At 45.2% G+C, this 17,540-nt stretch overlaps 1 protein-coding gene across 1 annotated transcript; it reads right to left on the bottom strand.

Annotated features, from left to right (window-relative positions):
• Positions 1-665: 665 nt before the first annotated feature.
• On the bottom strand, positions 666-11,043 carry LOC6597021 (interferon regulatory factor 2-binding protein-like A). Its single transcript, XM_026989648.1, has 5 exons — positions 10,450-11,043; positions 10,056-10,398; positions 2,921-3,010; positions 1,889-2,493; positions 666-1,820 (listed from the first exon to the last, which is right to left on the bottom strand). Exons 1-5 carry the CDS (start codon positions 11,041-11,043, stop codon positions 1,680-1,682), a joined length of 1,773 nt encoding a protein of 590 aa, XP_026845449.1. The 3' UTR covers positions 666-1,679.
• Between the last annotated feature and the right edge of the window lie 6,497 nt (positions 11,044-17,540).

Consider the following 17,540-nt stretch of genomic DNA (forward strand, 5'->3'; position numbering starts at 1 on the left):
TTCGGGCTCGGTGTTTGGTCCTGTGCGTTTTCAGTTTTCGGCTCAGATATATAGAGCTACAAAAATTCGCTTAATCGATGATCGCTTGGCCAGCGCTAATACCCCAGTAAACTGCGAAATACTTCCCAAAGGGAGCACACACAATGCTGCCAGACTTCTTCTGGTTAGGCTGAGCGGAAGTCTGGCAACGACGCAACTGCAACTGCTGTGCATGCCCTCCATCCGATCCGACAAAAATATGGCTAAAATTTTACTGCTGCTCTTTTGTGTGATTGATTCTTCTGCGATCTGCGTTCTGCCTTCTGCGTTCTGCGTTCTACGGCATTCGCTTGGATTAAAAATTTGTTTAAAATTTTAGTTCTGGCTCTGGTTGTTTCTTCTCTGGTTTCAACATCAAATATATTTCTATATATTATTAAATATAGCATGTTTATATTTATATTCCGATTATGGGGTATGCATACGTATGTACAGTTCTCTATAGCAATAATAATAGTTGCTCTTTCTCGTTTCCATCGTTTCTTTTCTTCATTCTTCATTATTTTATGTGTTGATTTTTCTTTTCTCTTCATCATTTTAAATTAGTTAAGAAAACAAAAAAAAACGGTCATATATACCCTATATATGTATGTGTACAAATGTGTAAAAACAAAATTAAGTTAATATTAAAATAAAAAAAAAAAACTATAATATATATTTACTGGAGTTCGATCACCCGCGTGGGGTGTGAAGGTGTATACTAAATTAGGCAACGTCTAGTCAAATAAATTAAGTCGTTAGTACAAACTAAATGTAAACTTATGATTAAAATCGCTCTCGATCGAGCCTGCCTACATAACAAAATGTATCATTATCGTATAGTATTTATATGTAGATCTACGTGTATTCAAAAAAAGGAAAGTTATCGTCTAATATCTAGCAAGTGTATTTTTCTGTTTTACTGTTTCTATGATCTGTTTTCTAGGTGTATAAGTTGTAGGTTTTCTTTCTTGTTTTTAATAAGAAATGTTTCAATTTTTCTCTCGCTTCTCGGGGCCTTCCTCCTCTTCTGCTTCTCTGCTCCATTTCCTTCCTTCCTCCCATAAGTATGCTACAAAAATGTTTCATCTTATCGTTGGTTGTTGGTGTTTTTGTTGTTGTTTATGTTGTTGGTGTTGGTGTTCTCTTTTCACGTTTTAACGCTTCCGTTTCCGCTTCTGCTTGCGCTTTTGCTTTGATTCAATTTTTTGTTTTATTTTGTTTTTGTTTTTTTTTTTTTTGGGATCCCCCACCATATGGTGGGGCATGCCCCAGCAGTTCTTTGCTGCCTACAAAATTATTGTTGTTGATTGATCGGTCGGACGACCGATCTATCGGTCGGTCGGTCGTCTTCGACAGAGAGAGAGAGATAGCTTTTAACGCTGGCTGCTTCTCCTGCCGTTAACATTACCGCCGCCGCAGTCACCGGCTGCGGTTGCCACAAAAAAAATGTCGCCTCCTCTCCAGCCCTCCCCTCACATACCCACACAAACTGACTCCAGCGGGAGAGCGGCGTGTGCAATAGAGAGAGAGAGTTTTGGCGTGTGAGTGTGCGAGAGAGAGGTATACAGAGAAAGATATAGAGAGATCACACACACACAAACACAACTCTCTCAAAAGTGCTCCAAAGCTCTGCGCAGCTTTTTACAGTAAAACGGACATTAAGACTCGCGCTCCTTCTTCACCTTCACCTCCTCGCCCAGTATGGTGGTGATCTCGCCTTGCATGAACGCCCACGGTATGGTGGAGTTGGCTAGCGGACAGCGGTCGCCACTCGGACAGTACACCTCGTTGCCCAGTCCCTGGGGAAAAAGGAGAGGGAGAGAAAGTATCAGTAAAACGCTCTGCGGAGAGGGTCACAAATACTCACATTCTGCCGCTTAATGCTCTCGCGGCTGCAGGGGAAACAGAACTTGTGATGATTCACCGACGGACACTGGACAAAGTGCGTGTCCTCGAGCCGCTCCTGGCACAGGGTGCACTTGAGCGTGGCATTCTGGGCGGCCGCAGCCGCTGCCGCCGCTGCCGAATTTGATGCTGCACTGCCGCCCGGCGCCCCACTGATACCGGCACCACCAGCACCTCCGCCGCTGCCCATGCCTGGCGTGCCTTGACTGCCACTGCTCCCGGGGCCAGGGTTCACGGCTCCGCTGCCATTGCTGCCGGACGGACCGCCGCCGCCGCCGATGCCGGTGCCTCCATTACTGCCCCCGGCCGTGCTGCCGTCGCCGGCCCCCGCACCGGGTGGCATAGATGAGGGTCCGCCCCCGTTGCCAGGTGTGGCACTGCCACCGGACAGCTGGGAGTTGCTGGCGCCGCCCGGCACCCCCAAAGAGCCGGCTACTCCTCCGCTGCCACTGCCCAGTCCGCCGGATACGGCCGCCTGCCCGGCATTCGCACCACCCACCTCTGTGCTTGTGACGGTTGTGCTGGACACATGCCGGGAGCCCGACGATCGCCGACCCGACGAGGAGCCTGTATGACAATAAAAATGGAAAAGAGTTACAAATGGAAATGGATTATACATTGGGCTGCATTTTCGTTTTAGAGATGATAATCGTTCAACAAGAAACCCCGGAATTCCCAGTTCCAGCTTGTGGAAACATTTCAGTCATACGGATGGACAGACAGGAGAAGGAGTATATGGGAATATAGTCTCAGTCGTTTACTAATTGATACAACTTTCCAGAAACTTCGTGCTTTGGGATCTTTCAGGGATCAACCAGAAATTAATCTTTATAGTATTAAAGTTCATCTTTTTTCTAATTGGTTCGTATTATTTTCGTGTAATGCGGCTGCCCTCCTCGGTATTCCCTTTTTGATTTCACCCTAACAGGATCACTTAACATTCGATAGCATCATCATCATAGCCCAAAAAGCTTAACAGTGAACCACAACTAACCCGAACTATTCGGCGAGTGTACGCTACGTGGGGGCAGCGGTCCCGAGGGCGGGCTAGATCCATTGCGTCGACTGGCCGGGGACAGGTGCTCTGGAATGTATAGTGGATGGATGTTTGGATTAGTTAGATGTATGTATATTCCAGATAATTATAGATACAAACAAGGGTTTTCTTCTTTTCTTTTTCAGATGTACATAGATGCACAGGTGGAACACATTCGTAATTGTTTATTTATTTCCCCAGCATTCAAGTGCATTGTACAGTGGGGGCCTTGGCCCCTCTACGCTATAACGCTATGTAATTACATTGCATTCGCATTTGCATGTTCATGTGATGCCTGCCCACACCCACTGTGGTGGTCATGGGACAACAATGGGACACTCAGACTAGCGGACTAGCGGACTCGCGGACTAGCGGACTCGTTTATGATTTCGAATTTGTATTGTCATTAATGAATGAAATGAAATAATTGCAAGATATTTGAGGTCTTCTTTAAAAGTTTAGCTACATTTAAAATTTACTTTTATCGCACCTGAATTCAGTCGTCGAAGATTACATTGTTCGAATCGATCGTAGTAGTCGTAGGACCATGAATCGACCTCACCAGCAATCAGGTTCCACTATGGGCTTTCAATTGGTAACGAAATCAAAGCAAAAACGTTTGCAGGAATACCACTATCCATTTCTGTTAGTGTGTTCTTGCGTTCCGCAATGTAATTTTAGAACTTGGCACAACAAATGTTTCTACTCTATATATGAATGTAGGCATACATCAGTACATACAGACATACATATTTTTATATAACTTGGCAACGACAGCAGCAGAATCAGTAGCAACAACAAGTTTCATTCACCAGCAAGCCCCAAGCCCCAAGCCCCTAGCACCAAGCCCCTGGCCCCAAGACCCAAACCCCCATCCCCAACCCCATTCAATATATATATGACGTCACAATGGCCTCACACAATTGCGTGTCACTGTGTAGTGTTTTCATTCTGGTTCCACTGTGCAGTCACAGCTGGTCTTTTTGTGCGCGTGTGTGTGTGTCTGTTTTGTTTTGTTGTGTTGTTTGTTCTGCTTTCTGCTTTTGGCAGCTTCTTCTTCGTCTTTATATTCTGCCCATTCTTCTTTTGCTTCGTTTTTGCAAACGTCAACGTCAGTTCAGTTGGCAATGTGCCCAGACGACGCGCACGACATCAACGAAACGAAACGAAATGAAACGAAACAAGTTTTTCTGCTGCGGCGCTGCTGCTGCGCATACGTCACAATCATAAGGCAGAGACAGAGACAGAGGCAGAGGCAGTGTCAGCGATAGTGGCTGTTTGCATGCAACCAAGTGAGAGAGTGCGAGGGAGAGCGCGGCAAATTGCAGTTGCTGGTCCGAGCCGGTTTCTCCTTCTCGCTCGTTCGTCTTTCGGCTGCTTTTCGTTTTATTTTTTGCATGCATGCCATGCAATACTGTGTATGTATCCCAGTCACACGCACTCATACAGACCCATACCCTTTGCACAAAGTATGATGATTTTTGCCACATGTTTGTAGCGCATCATCATACATAAGTATATATGTTTGTATTTATATATACATAGCTACCATAGAAGCGATGGTTCAGCAAGGGTATCAAACGACGAGCCCCAAAGTTAGTCGTCTCTCAGTCTTTAGTCTTCTTCAAGTTTTGTTGTGACTGTGCTTTGGGTTTTCGTTTTTCGTTTTTCGTCACGTCATGACATGACGACGAAGCGTGCAAGTTTTAACAGGCCCCTGGCCTGCTGCTGCCACATCTCTGGTGCCTGCTTGTTGGCGGCGCTGTTAAGCTCTGCTCTAACCGCCTCTTTTCGTATGCCTTGCACGCGCACGCGTAGCCACAATTTACTTTTGCTGCTGCTGCTGCTGTTGCTTGATATTGAAAAAAAAAAGAAGGCAGAGATGGCAGCAGCGCTCTTTAATTTGTATGCCCAACGGGCACGAGCACATTGCTCAAATGTCGACGACGCTGTCAGTTGGAGCCGCCAGGCCGGCAGCCGCACAGTGGGCTGCATACGAAATGGCCAGCGAAATGGCCACTCGAGTGCGAGCATTGCGAGTGCTGTTATAATTATTTATTTGAAGAAATCAACGAAGAAACATAAAAAGCTGTTGCTCTATGGCTAAACTGCTTACGCGGCAGCGGCTGCTACATGGCTACAGCAATTGGCAGGGGAGAGACGTCGTCGACATGGCCAATTTCGGGGTGTCGCCCATTGTCGTCGTGCATGTTGTGTGGCCCCAACATATACGCACCAGCACATAGCAGATCGTGTGTGTGCGTTTGTGTGTATATTTATAGCATTTGTTTATATTTTGCATGCGAGAGAGTGAAAAGGCAACAACTGCAGCCATAAATGCCAGCGAGAGCAATGCAACGGAGCTTCCTATCTCGCTCAAATCCATCTCTTTCGCCCGCACGCACGCACGCAGCTACAAACTCCTTGCAAGGCAGAATGAAGAGAATGGAAGAGAAGAGAGCAGAGAAGAATAGCAGAACAGCACATGGCCCATTGAGAAGAAGAATGTGCAGACAGTGGAGTGCACGCCCGAGAGGGACAACATGCCTGCGCATGTTACATACAGTTTCGAGAATGAAGCCGGGCCGAGCGGCGGCACAGTGGGCCGCATCCAATTGGAACGCAATGTTTGGATAAAAAGCACGTTTCACTTTCGACCGCGTCTGGTTGTGTCTCATCTATTTCTAAAAGTGTTGATACCCCTCCAACATTTAGAATCCCAGTTGCCCCAAATCCCACACACTCCACACACCCCATTCCCATTCCCATGCCAATGCCTAGGTCTATGCATTTTTCATAGAACAAACAACAGACATTTTCGCGATCCCAGTTCTCCGTATCGAATATGATTTCTATTTATAGATTCGTTTTAGTTTTCTACTCGAACCGACACACACACACGCACACGCACACGCACACATTTTGCCTGCCTATGGAACCATATTCCCGCGATCGACAAATTCGCACTACACCCCAGCAGCCCCAGCAATGATTCACAATTTAAACTTGGACTACGGATTACGGATTACGGATTACAGATGCAGATACAGTTATGGGGGAGAATCGGGGCCACACATCATAAACAAAATTCAATATTTATACATATTCGTATGGGAATAAAAAGAAACCATATTGTGTATAATCTGTTAAGTATGTATTGTATGTAAAAGAAATAAACTATTTGCATTGTATGAATGAAGACACCTCATCATCACACATTCCCCCCGATCTCTGCCTTCCTTCCACCCCCACCTCAACCCCCAAGAGTTATTTTTCTGTGTTTTGATAGGAGATTCCTATGGGAGAATGAGAATATTGTTTATGAGTAGAATTTCCCGTAGAAATCACAATCCGTTTCATTTGTAGCTATACTTTATTCAATATTGGGATCGAACACCCGCATAAGCGCTACGGGAGTAGAAGGTTGTCCCAAGGATTATTTTTGAGTGGATTCATCGATTGGTTTGGTTTCCTCTCGCCTAGTACCAAACCCCTTCAACAGGCACAGTCTCAACCTTCAGTGGCTCCTCGAATCGATTTGAGAGCAAATATTTATGCAACGCAAAGGAATCATATACAGTAAAGACGGAGATCTAATGGAAAATAAACAAATGTCTCTCTCTCGCATAGGGTGTGATCAAAGACCAAAACCAACGACGACGAGAGGCGGAGAGGAGAGACACGACCCGGTACCGGGTTTCGCTATCAGTCAAAGTTGGCCATGGGTGATAAGATAGTAGAGGACGGAAAACAGAGGACGGGGACGTAGACGTAGACGTGGATTGGGAGAGTCCGGCCACTTCACGATAAGATACTACATAAAACAGCTGTGTGCATAGAACCGGGCCGAAAGCAAACGAAAGTGGAATGGAGTAGTGGAGTGTACACATATACCCTGTACTACTGGACTAATCCTTCGGTTTCCGTCGTTCAAAGGCAAGAGAAGTTCAACGGATCCAACAAAGAGATCGTAGAGATGGAGAATGACAGACACGACTTGAGTCTGCGGGAGAGACAGAAGCTCTACCATATAATCGTAACCATAAATCAATGGAAACAATATATTTTTACCATTATCAAATCGAAATTGTTGTTCGTTAGCCCGTTTCCGTATAATAGAATGCGGCTGCATAGCCTGGTAATGCTGACAAATCGGGGAAAATTCTATTGGGCCACTTATCGATCAATAATCGATTAGTTATCAACTCCAGTGATAGTATATCAGTATCGGTACGGTCCCCTGAGAGCACCGCATGCTCTTTAGAATATTTGCCTCTGGTTTCTGGTCGCATGTCATGGGGTTTAGGCCCCTTATCGAGCACAGTTTTTTTGGCTTATCTAGCCACATGGTCGACTCCCTGAGATATGATAAGATCCACATTCACATACATACGTACATATGTATTGCACGATAAGGTCGATGGCGCAATCTCATCTCCGATAAGCTACTTATCTAAAACAGCCCAAGTGCCACTCGGTTGACACTCTCCCCAGAGAGAATGGTACACATGCACAAACATACATATATAAAAATAAAAATGTACGAGTAGGTATAATAAAAAAATCATTGTCGCTTTCATTCACAGAAAGCCGATGCAAGGGCGCATGACTGCGGTGCCACTGTGCGGGGCCATCGGCAACAACAGTTGAAATAATGCATCTTATCAGCCGCAGCGGTGCTGCGACAGAGCAGCGGCAGAGTAGAGCGGAGCAGCGCAGCGCAGCGCAGCAGTACCGCCCCGTCAGGCTCAGGCTTGTTCACGTGTTTAACGGTTAACAGCGGCCGTGCACTCCACTCTGAGCTCTATCTAGCCATCTCTCTCTCTTGCGCTCGCCACTGTACAGACAGATTCTGGTGCTATTGAAAGAAGAGAGAAAGAACACATATGTACATACATCCAAATGTATATGTACATACATGCATACGCATTGCATGCCTGCCTAATTACGATTCCTCTCCCCCCATATACCCCCTCCCCCTACCCACCATACACACTGCCTTGCAGAGACAAATTCCTGGCGAACTCATTGGAATGGTCAGTCAGTACACACACAAACACACACACACACTGGACGCACTCGCACTCGCACTCGTTAGGATGGGATACATACACACACAAAGCACTGAATGAAGATGAAGTCGAACGAAGAAGCCCGAAACGAAAAGGAGGTAGAGCCCGTGGGCGGGTGGCGGAATGGAGGGAGCTTTGAAACGAGCGCGCGCACGTTGTACAAGTTTTTTCCTGTATGTACACCCGCGGAATTGTTTTGATATATTTTTAGTATACATGCATACATTTATACATACATATATACATATGTATACATAGCCGTATAGGGAATTTTGGTCATGAAACTCACAGACGCACTCACACATAGAAAGAAGTGTAACGTAAATACGTAATAAGCAAAAAAATTATATATACAAATACGAAAACCCAAGAAATGGCACACTGCTTGCTGCAAGACTTTTTTATGAATCGAGTAAAAATTCAAAAATATTATCGACAAACAATTTTGTACCGCTATGCGTAAGGATTTACAAATCTAAATGAATATCTAATCTTTTTTGTTACTTAAAATAATTTTTTTATTGTTCTCAATGCTTGGCCCCACTGTGCGTAGGGCAGATGACGACATCGGGCCTGGTGTTGTTGTTGTTGTCGTTTCTCTCTTTCTTCATCTTTCTCAGTTGTTGTTCTTCTACTAAGTGATCGCTGTCACTGCAGTATTCCCATCCCCCACCATCACCCCTCCCGAGTACCATAGTACGTATACCAACTAAAAAAAATTTATCTATACTCCGGTTATCGCACATAGCGTAAAAACAGCACAGAAACGCCGAACAAGACGAAGACGAAAACGAAGAGGAAGAAATGAAAACCAAAACAAGTTTAATGACGTTTTGCGCGCGCACTAAAAGGAAAAAAAAAACAAATATATACACATACATACATTTAATACACACGTACATATATACGGATACACAGAGAAGACAGCGAAACCAGCAGCCGAAACGGGTTTTCGGTCAGCAGCGGCAGCAAGTGAGAAGAGGAAGAAGCAGCAGTGACAGAGAAAGACCGATTGATGGGGATGAGGATGGTGATGGCGGGGCGGGGTGGTTAGAGGGGGGTCACACACAGTTACATGGGGCAACGTCAGCGTCGACGATTTTTGCACGTCTCTGTTTTTATTACATTCTGCGCGTAGCGTCGCGTCGACCGCCCTTTTGAGCGATTACGATTACGTACGTGCATGTGACAATGGCCGTGTATTAGTGTGTTAGCGCTGTAGCGGGAGCCGGACGAATACGAATACGAATACGTACGTGTCCGTGTACGTGTCCGTGTACGTGTACGTGTACATGAACGTGTGTGCATATTATGTAGTGCGCATGCCAATGGCAAGGGTTTGCAGCCCCTCGGCAGGCGAGGGTTGCATTTTTGCTTCTCTGCGGGTGTGTGTATTGGTGTATTGGATACATACACACATCTGTTGTTGTGGCCCAGAGCCTGGAAGAGCTGCTGCCTGCGCTTCCAACACACACACACACACACTCACACATACGCGCTGCAGCGGAGCCAGAGCCCTGATAAGACGTTAAACACACTGGATGGATTGATAAGAGGCCTGCCTGCCTGGGTACGTACCCCAGCGTTATCTTATCTCCCCGGACCTGGTTATCAGGCAAGTCCACTAGCAACGACACCGCTTACCGATTACCGCCTCACCGCTCACCCATGCCCATCCCCTTCCCATCGTACCGTTCCCCAGCAGCCAAGCCAACCCGCCACCGAAGCCCTGCCCTAAGCCTAGTTCCTCATCAAGTTCCATCCAGCGATAAGGAGCCCCCACCGATAAGCGATAAGCGCCCCTCTGCCTCCCACCACCTTACAGCAACAGAAATCACGCTTCAACATTCTGGCCTGTATTCATGCCTGCTTTATCGCCCTCTCCTCTTCCCCACAAAGACTGCATGCACACAAAGCGGCTCTCCGGCTCTCAGGCTCTCAAGCTCTCACGATCTATGCCGTAATGAGAGCACATTCATTCCTACTGGAATATGATTGTGTTTTTGTGGTACGCTACTCACCGCCTGCTTTGAAGGTCGAAGCATCGAAGCTGGGCGCCCGCACCGGCTGCTGCTTGTCCCGCAAATTGAGCTGCCGCTCCGGTACGTAGCTGACGGCGGCGGGCAGTGATTCGCCGCGTGTGAGGGGCGGCCGCACGCCGTTGGGATCGTCGAGGGCGCTTCTCTTGACGCCGGGTGGACCAGCCGCATCCGATGGGACCACGGCGTGGGGGCCATGCGGCTGTTGCTGATCGTCCACATCCTCGGAGGAGGGGCGCTTCAGATTGACGGAAAGGGCGGGTGGTAGCGTGGGTCCACTGCCGGCTCCACCGCCGGCCATGCCCCCGCCCCCACCGGACTGTTGCTGCTGTTGTTGTTGCTGTTGTTGCTGCTGCTGCTGTTGCTGCTGAGCCACGGAGGCGGCCCTCTGGGCCGAGTTGGGCGGCATATGGTGGGGCGTCATGTGGGAGATGCGAACGGGTCGAACGCCGCCGGCCCCGTCATGCGGCGACGCCTCCAACTTGACTGGATAGTCCATTAGGCTGGTGGTCTGCTGCGACGGAGGTCCGATCCGTGGCACGGGCATCTGGTAGGCGGCCGCGACGGCGGCATGATGATGGTGGGCCGCTGCCGCAGCGGCGGCGACTGCACCCAGTGCCGTGGAGCTGCCCAGCGAGAGGGGTCCACCGGGGGCGCCGGAGGGACCAGGTCCTACGGCACTGCTGCTTGGCGCTCCACGGTGCGATCCTGGCACCTGCTGGAGACCAGCTACTGCCTGCTGTTGTTGCTGCTGGAGGACGACCACTTCGCCGTTCTCGTGCGCCCGCTTGCTGCTCGGATGGAGGCGCTTCATCTGGCGGGCGGCGTCCAGCACCACCTCAATGCGGTCGGCGCCCTCATAGTTGACGCAGCCGCGGCACACCGCCTCCGTGAAGTCATTGATCATAGCCCAGGGCATGCGGGGCAGGTCACATAGGTAACAGTGCTGTCGTTTCGTTTGCAGCGACATTTTGCAATGATTTTGATTGAAGAGAGGAGGGAGGGGGTTGCGTTGCGTTGCGTTGCGGGGGCGATGCGATGGAACACTGGAAATCCGCCAATGGAATGCACACTGGGCTGTGCTGCTGCTGCCTCTGCTGCTTCTGCTTCTGCTGCTGCAGTTGCAGTCGACGACCCAAATTTACGCGCGCAAGTCGCCCTACTTTTGGCGTCGGCGTTGGCGTTGGCGTCGCTGCTGCTGTTGCTCCTCTCACTAACTGTTCTTCTTCTGGGGTTGTTCTGTTCTGTTCTATCCTCCTTCTTTTGGCTTCGTTTTCTTTTGTTTAGCGTTCTCTCAATTGGTTTCGATGCGAATGCGAATGTTTAAAAATTGACGTTGCAAAGATTCGGATTCGGATTTGAACTGGAACCGGCGACGCATTGCTCTTGGACACACGGGCGGCTGCTTGTTCATTTTATCCCCCTTTATCCCCAACGCACAAACACACACACACACACACACCGCTCACTCACTGGTTTCTTGTATGTTTTCGTGCTTTGCCTTTTGTTATTGATTTTCGCACACGCACACGTACATGGGCCAGGCCATCACACACACGGCCATTACTTTACAGTTGTTTTTCAGTAACTTTTTACGCTTTTTTTGTTTGTTTATATTGTTGTGTATTTTATTTAGAACCACACAGAAAAAATAATGGAAAAACAATTCTTTTGGGGGGACTTCGGTTGCGGGCTGCTCTCTTCTCTTGTCTCATTTTTTCATTTGATTTTTTCTATTGCGCTGCGGCACTAACACACACACACACATGAACGCGCGCGCGCATATACACCAACACAGTCGCGCACATGCAGATGTGTACGAACGCGTTTACGTTTTCTGTTTCTTGTTCGTTTCGTTGCGCTTGCATGCGGAGCAGGGCAGATAGAGAGGGAGAGAGAGAGAGAGAGAGAGAGAGATAGACACGTACAGCCGACGACGCCAAAAAACGTGGAGGAACCAATCGAACCAAATTCCGGAGAACGTACTCAACTTGACGCACTTATTAATTATTTTATTTATTTCTTTCCAACAAAAAATCAATTGCTAAAAAGAGCGTTATTTTCTGTTGTTGCGTTGTGCGCGGTAGGTATACATCGAATGTTGATATATACATTTGCTTGATATTTGTAGGTGATATTTTGTTTGGATATTTTTGTGGGGTATATCAATGAACATTTCTGAATTCATGCGACACTATTTTTTCCGTTGTTTCCTCGTCCGCGGCGGCACGTTCAGTCATGTTCGCGAGAGTTGGTCGGCAAAAAACAAACGTTTGCTTTTCTCAAATACAAGATACGAAATAAATACGTTAGTACGTTATCAACTTTTCAACTTATTTTATTTATTTTCTTGACGACGCGCTTGCTCACCAACCGCGCTTGTCGAGTGCTTACTTTGATTTTAGCCACTCTATATTTGTAATTTTGGGGCTGCAAGGCCGTTCTTGGAGCCTGGGATGACAAAATTCTATAATATCGTAGGGTACATTCCGTGCCCATGTTGTGGGACAATGTTGCTCGTTTTCTTGGCACATAAGTCTGGTCCATACAACCTGAATGTTGCCAGCAACATAAAACATAAGAAAAAAGGACAATTGTTGCGATTAAAAGTCCCCTTTGACCAACATACCATGGAAGGAAGCTTGTAAAATTTCCCCGTTAGGAAATTTCTGTGTAATAAGAGGGTATGGACAATAGGAAAAACCTCCCAGAAAAGGCAACGTATGCAAGGTAAAATACACCCTTCTGCCTTACATACCATGAGGACAGCATATTATTGATCAAACTCGGCGAGGTGTGGTTCGTACGAGCCTTGCAATTTCAATTGGCTGTTTTTGCCTGTTGTCCATACCTTTCCATAGTCTAGCAGTCGATCAACCGTGTTATGCTCTCCCGACTTATTTTTGCGTTGCAAGTATGAGCTCATACTGAAGTTCGAGCACCCAAATATACAGTCGAAATATACCGATAAAAACATTTATTTTATTAATAAAAAGTAAATAAAAAGACAATAAATCTTAAATGCTTAGGAAAAAGAATATATGGACAACAGTCACAACGGGACAGGCAAGCTATATAAAACGCATGCAAGGTTCTCCACACCCTTTTGCCCAACATACCGAGATTGTTGTGGAAATGTACAATATACAAAATATATATGGAGTATGGAAATTTCAATGCTCTATGTTACTTGCTCTAATTGCTACTTGCGTTACAAGGTATCCCAATCCTATGATATCCTGTTTTTCCAGGGTACAACTAGCAAGCTGCGAAGCTCTACCTCGTTCTCCTTATTCCCTGCAACATACATAACCGAAGGGAGATACTCTCTCGAATGTAAAAATAATCTCTCTCTCTCGCTCTTTTGTGTGAGGCAATGGTTTGAGCGTGATTTTGGTATGAGTGCCTTTTCCATACAAAACCACGGTCGAACTAAGCCAACGCAATTATAATCTAACTCTGACTTGTGCGTCTTTTCCCCACTCAATGGATGCGGATGGATTTAAGATTATTGAATAACCTATACCCTATACCTATACCCTTTTTGCTTTAGTTCAACTTCTGTTATCCTGCTTTCGAATTATCGCTGGCCGTTGGAAACGGTATTTTCAAAGGTATTTTGACGTCACAGTCGCTCTTCTTGGTCCTAGATGTGGATTGTATACATGTAATATGTACACATATACATACGTATGTACATAGTGTTGGTCTGACGGGGGAGGCGGTTGGATAAAACGTTGCGTACGTGCGAGCACGTCATAGGCAACAAAAAAAAAACAGTCTGAAAGTTTGCCTCGATATTAAGATACCCATTACTCAGTTTATGTATATACAAAAAAAAATGTATGAATGTAAATTTTAGCTCCAATGGGAACGAGAGACGAAACATTGATTTTCTTTATGTTATCTTCAAAACTATGGCATTCACAGTAATTTTTGGATCTATGTAGGTGTCAATGAAACCTCGGCTATTGATGGGGATCAAGGTAATATGAAAAGAGGAAGAATGTAATATGCCTTTTGTACTACAAAAGTACTAGGTATAAAAAGAGCTTGGCAGGGCTCCCAATGATGCACTCAATTCCAACAAAATAGCGAAGGGGCACGTTTCATGTTGGTGTTTTTTGTGGGTGTGCGTTCGTGTCATGGGATACATACAGGCAAAGTGTGTATACGTATATGTATGTGCTTTCATATTCTGTGTATGTATACATGGACAAAGCGAAAGGTGGACGATGGGGGGAGGCTGTTAAAGGGACACGCCACTCTTTGGTATCGATACACGAATGTAGACCTTGAATATGTCATTGCATGCATGCGCTGTCGTCTCTCTCTCTCTCTCTCCCTCGCAGCAAACAGCTGATTTAGCAGAACTTGGCACTGTTAATGAAATTAAAAGCAGAGCAGAACTTTTGGGAGCGTTGCGCCACGCTCTGTGCTGTATATGAGGATGATGGAGCCAGGAAAAAGGAAGTGAAGTTAAAATGTGTGTTTTCCTCCATTGCGCATGTTTACGAACTGCATTGATTTCCATTGTACAACGTTGGCAGCAGTGCCAATCTCTCTCTCTCTCTCTCTCTCTCTGCTTGTGTGTGTGTGTGTGTGTGTGTGTGTATGCATTGTCCTGGGCTGTTGGCCTGGCCTTTATCGATCCGTTTGAACCATGGTCTGGGACAAATTCCAGGATGGATACAACCTGCCGTGCTGTGTGGCATGTACATACATATACCACCCCACTCACATACATACATATGTATGTACAACCCGCCCATACCTATGTGTATGTATGCATGTACCTACGCAAGTGAATTTGCGTGGGTGTTCTGTGCGTGTGCGCGCTTCAAGAAGCTTCCTGGAAGAGTGCAATGCGTAACGCAGCCAGATACACACGACACGTCTCGACCTCGTAACGGTTATAACGACTTGGGTTGTGGGCGGATGCGTAGCTGCGTTTTTTTGATACCCTTTGCAGAGGGTATTCCAATTTCGAACGACCTATTTAATTCGAATTTTAAAACATTTGATGTTTCCGCTACGGTTTTTGTTTCGCTATAACAACACCCGGCCATTATATTTCGCTCTCCTCCGCCCGAAGGCGAACACTGCACGAGGAAGAGTGTGTGTGTGTGTGAGTAGGAGAGAGAGTCAGCGCGCGGAAGGGGGGCGTAGCTACGTAGGGAAAGACCCCTCGAGTGTGGTGGCCTACCAATCCCAGGGGTCCCGCACTCTGACCAGCAAACCTTAAATTTTACTACTAGCGAAAAAATCTCCAACAACTAATTTTAATGCATACAGGGATATTCCCATCAACTTTCTGTGGAATTGCAATCGTGACATATGTATTTTTATAATTTTTTCCGGAAATTAAACGTTGGGATCTGGTATCATAATCTTGGTAGTGCAAATCCAGGGAAACCTCTATTTAATGTGGTATAGATCTGATCTATTTTTTAAAGCAAAGCGAAAAAGAACAGTAAAGAAAATGTTTAATTAGTTAGTTAGTATTTAGTGTCTGATAGTGTTATAGTTAGTGTCTGATGACCGGGAACAAATGTATAAAATTACTATTTTTATAAAGTACTTACTAAACACAATAATAATTTAATTAAAGAAACGTTTTACTGGTTTAAGGGAGGTGCAAAAAATATTTATTTTTCTAAAGCCATAACTTTCTTGACCAAAAAAAGTTGTTGGAAAAGTGACACGCATTTCAAAGTAAATATTCGGATGCAATTGTCTCCAACATTTCCCTAAAATTTATAGCCTACTTCTTCCGGAAATAAAAAAGTCATGAACTTTAAACCAACTTTGCAGGGAAATAACGAGAGAAATGTAACTATTTCATACAGTTCCAGTAACAGCTGCACAATCTTAATTACAAATAATAAAAAACTATTTAAGAATTAGTATGAGCCAATATCGACTCAGATATCTATCTATATCTAATAGCAACAGAAAATAAAGCAGCATCTACTTTAGATTTGAGCCAAATAATTGATCATTTTGCGGAAAGTAAGGCAAGGAAACGGTTGTAAAAATAGGTTCTGATTTTCTTTAGTGTGCAATTAAGTATTTTAAATATTTACCGATACTATTAATCCATAAAGCTCACACAGAACCCATTAAATTATAAAGTATCTGACTTTAGCTAAACCACGGGGCATGGGCACGGCAAATGGATTTGTTCCTTCTGGCTATATTAATGATCCGATCTGGAAGGGTGCAATGCGTAACGCCAGACGCACATTACATGTAACGAGCTCGTAGCAGTGCATAACGGCTAGGCTGGGGTTCTAGGCGGATGCGTCTGCGCTGCGGGGGTCCTGTGTGATGAGTAACTGTTTTTTGTATACCCTTCGCGGTCGTACATCGAAATGTAACTAACTTTCTCTCCCTCTGCCTTTGCCCCTGTATCCCACTGGAGTCCAGGGTATCTCTTTGTCGAGGCGGCCCTAGTCTATGCTGGCACAGTGCTTACGTGTATATACATACGTGCATATGCACCATCTGTTTAGGCACCCACGCAATGGATAAATTATTCAACGATTATAAAGTGCGTTTCTGCATTTGCTTTTTTTTTATTAAGTTTACAATTTTTTCCTTTTTTTAATAACAGAAAAAAAAAATTTATTCGAATGAGGAGGGAATGCTGGAATGTTGTGGGGGTGGTGGAGGGTGCTGGCGTTGCATTTTCTTCCACAATTAAACATAATAATTATCAACTGCGTTTGTACATACATACATCCATATAATATATAAAAATATCCACAAATATTTTGTATTTTCATTAAATACTAGATAAAGTTTTTAGTCAAACATTGAGTGGCGCGAGTGTGCGTGTGTGTGTGCAGCAACTTTTATACTGTATAACACTTGTATGAAAGTTGCAGTGCACGCACTTGAGTGTTACATGGCAATACGAACGTTAGAAGGCATTCTGTTTAGTGTGTGCTACAACTGTTAGGCTGTATACCAATCGTATAACAGTTTTAGCACACACTTGCAATCACTTTAGTGTTCTATGTATGTCTGTATGGCAATTGAAACATTAGCGATCATTGTACTGTGATACTGTCATACCGTATACCAAAACACACACACACACACACAAGAGTGTTATATGGCAAGAAGCTATATATTAATTGCAAGCGTTTTATAATGTATAGTTCAAGTACAGTATAAAAGTTTCTTTATCTTTCTTCAACAGCATTAAGTAATATACATATGTTTCTTTGTGTGTTGCGTATGGGAGTGTGCTTATGTGGGTGTATAACAGTTAGCAATTTGCGTGTTTGTGTGTGTGTGCCTTAAGATCTAGAGATGCATTCTTTGAGCAAAAGTTTTCGCATATACATACATATGTATGCACAAACATATATACATACATATGTAGTACATAGAGTAAATATCGCATATAGTACACAATAGTAAGTTAAGTTAGACTTTTGTTTCTCAATAAAAAATGCT

This window comes from Drosophila persimilis, unplaced genomic scaffold, assembly GCF_003286085.1.
Source record: "Drosophila persimilis strain 14011-0111.01,24,50 unplaced genomic scaffold, DperRS2 tig00000431-arrow-pilon, whole genome shotgun sequence".
Lineage (NCBI taxonomy): Eukaryota > Metazoa > Arthropoda > Insecta > Diptera > Drosophilidae > Drosophila > Drosophila persimilis.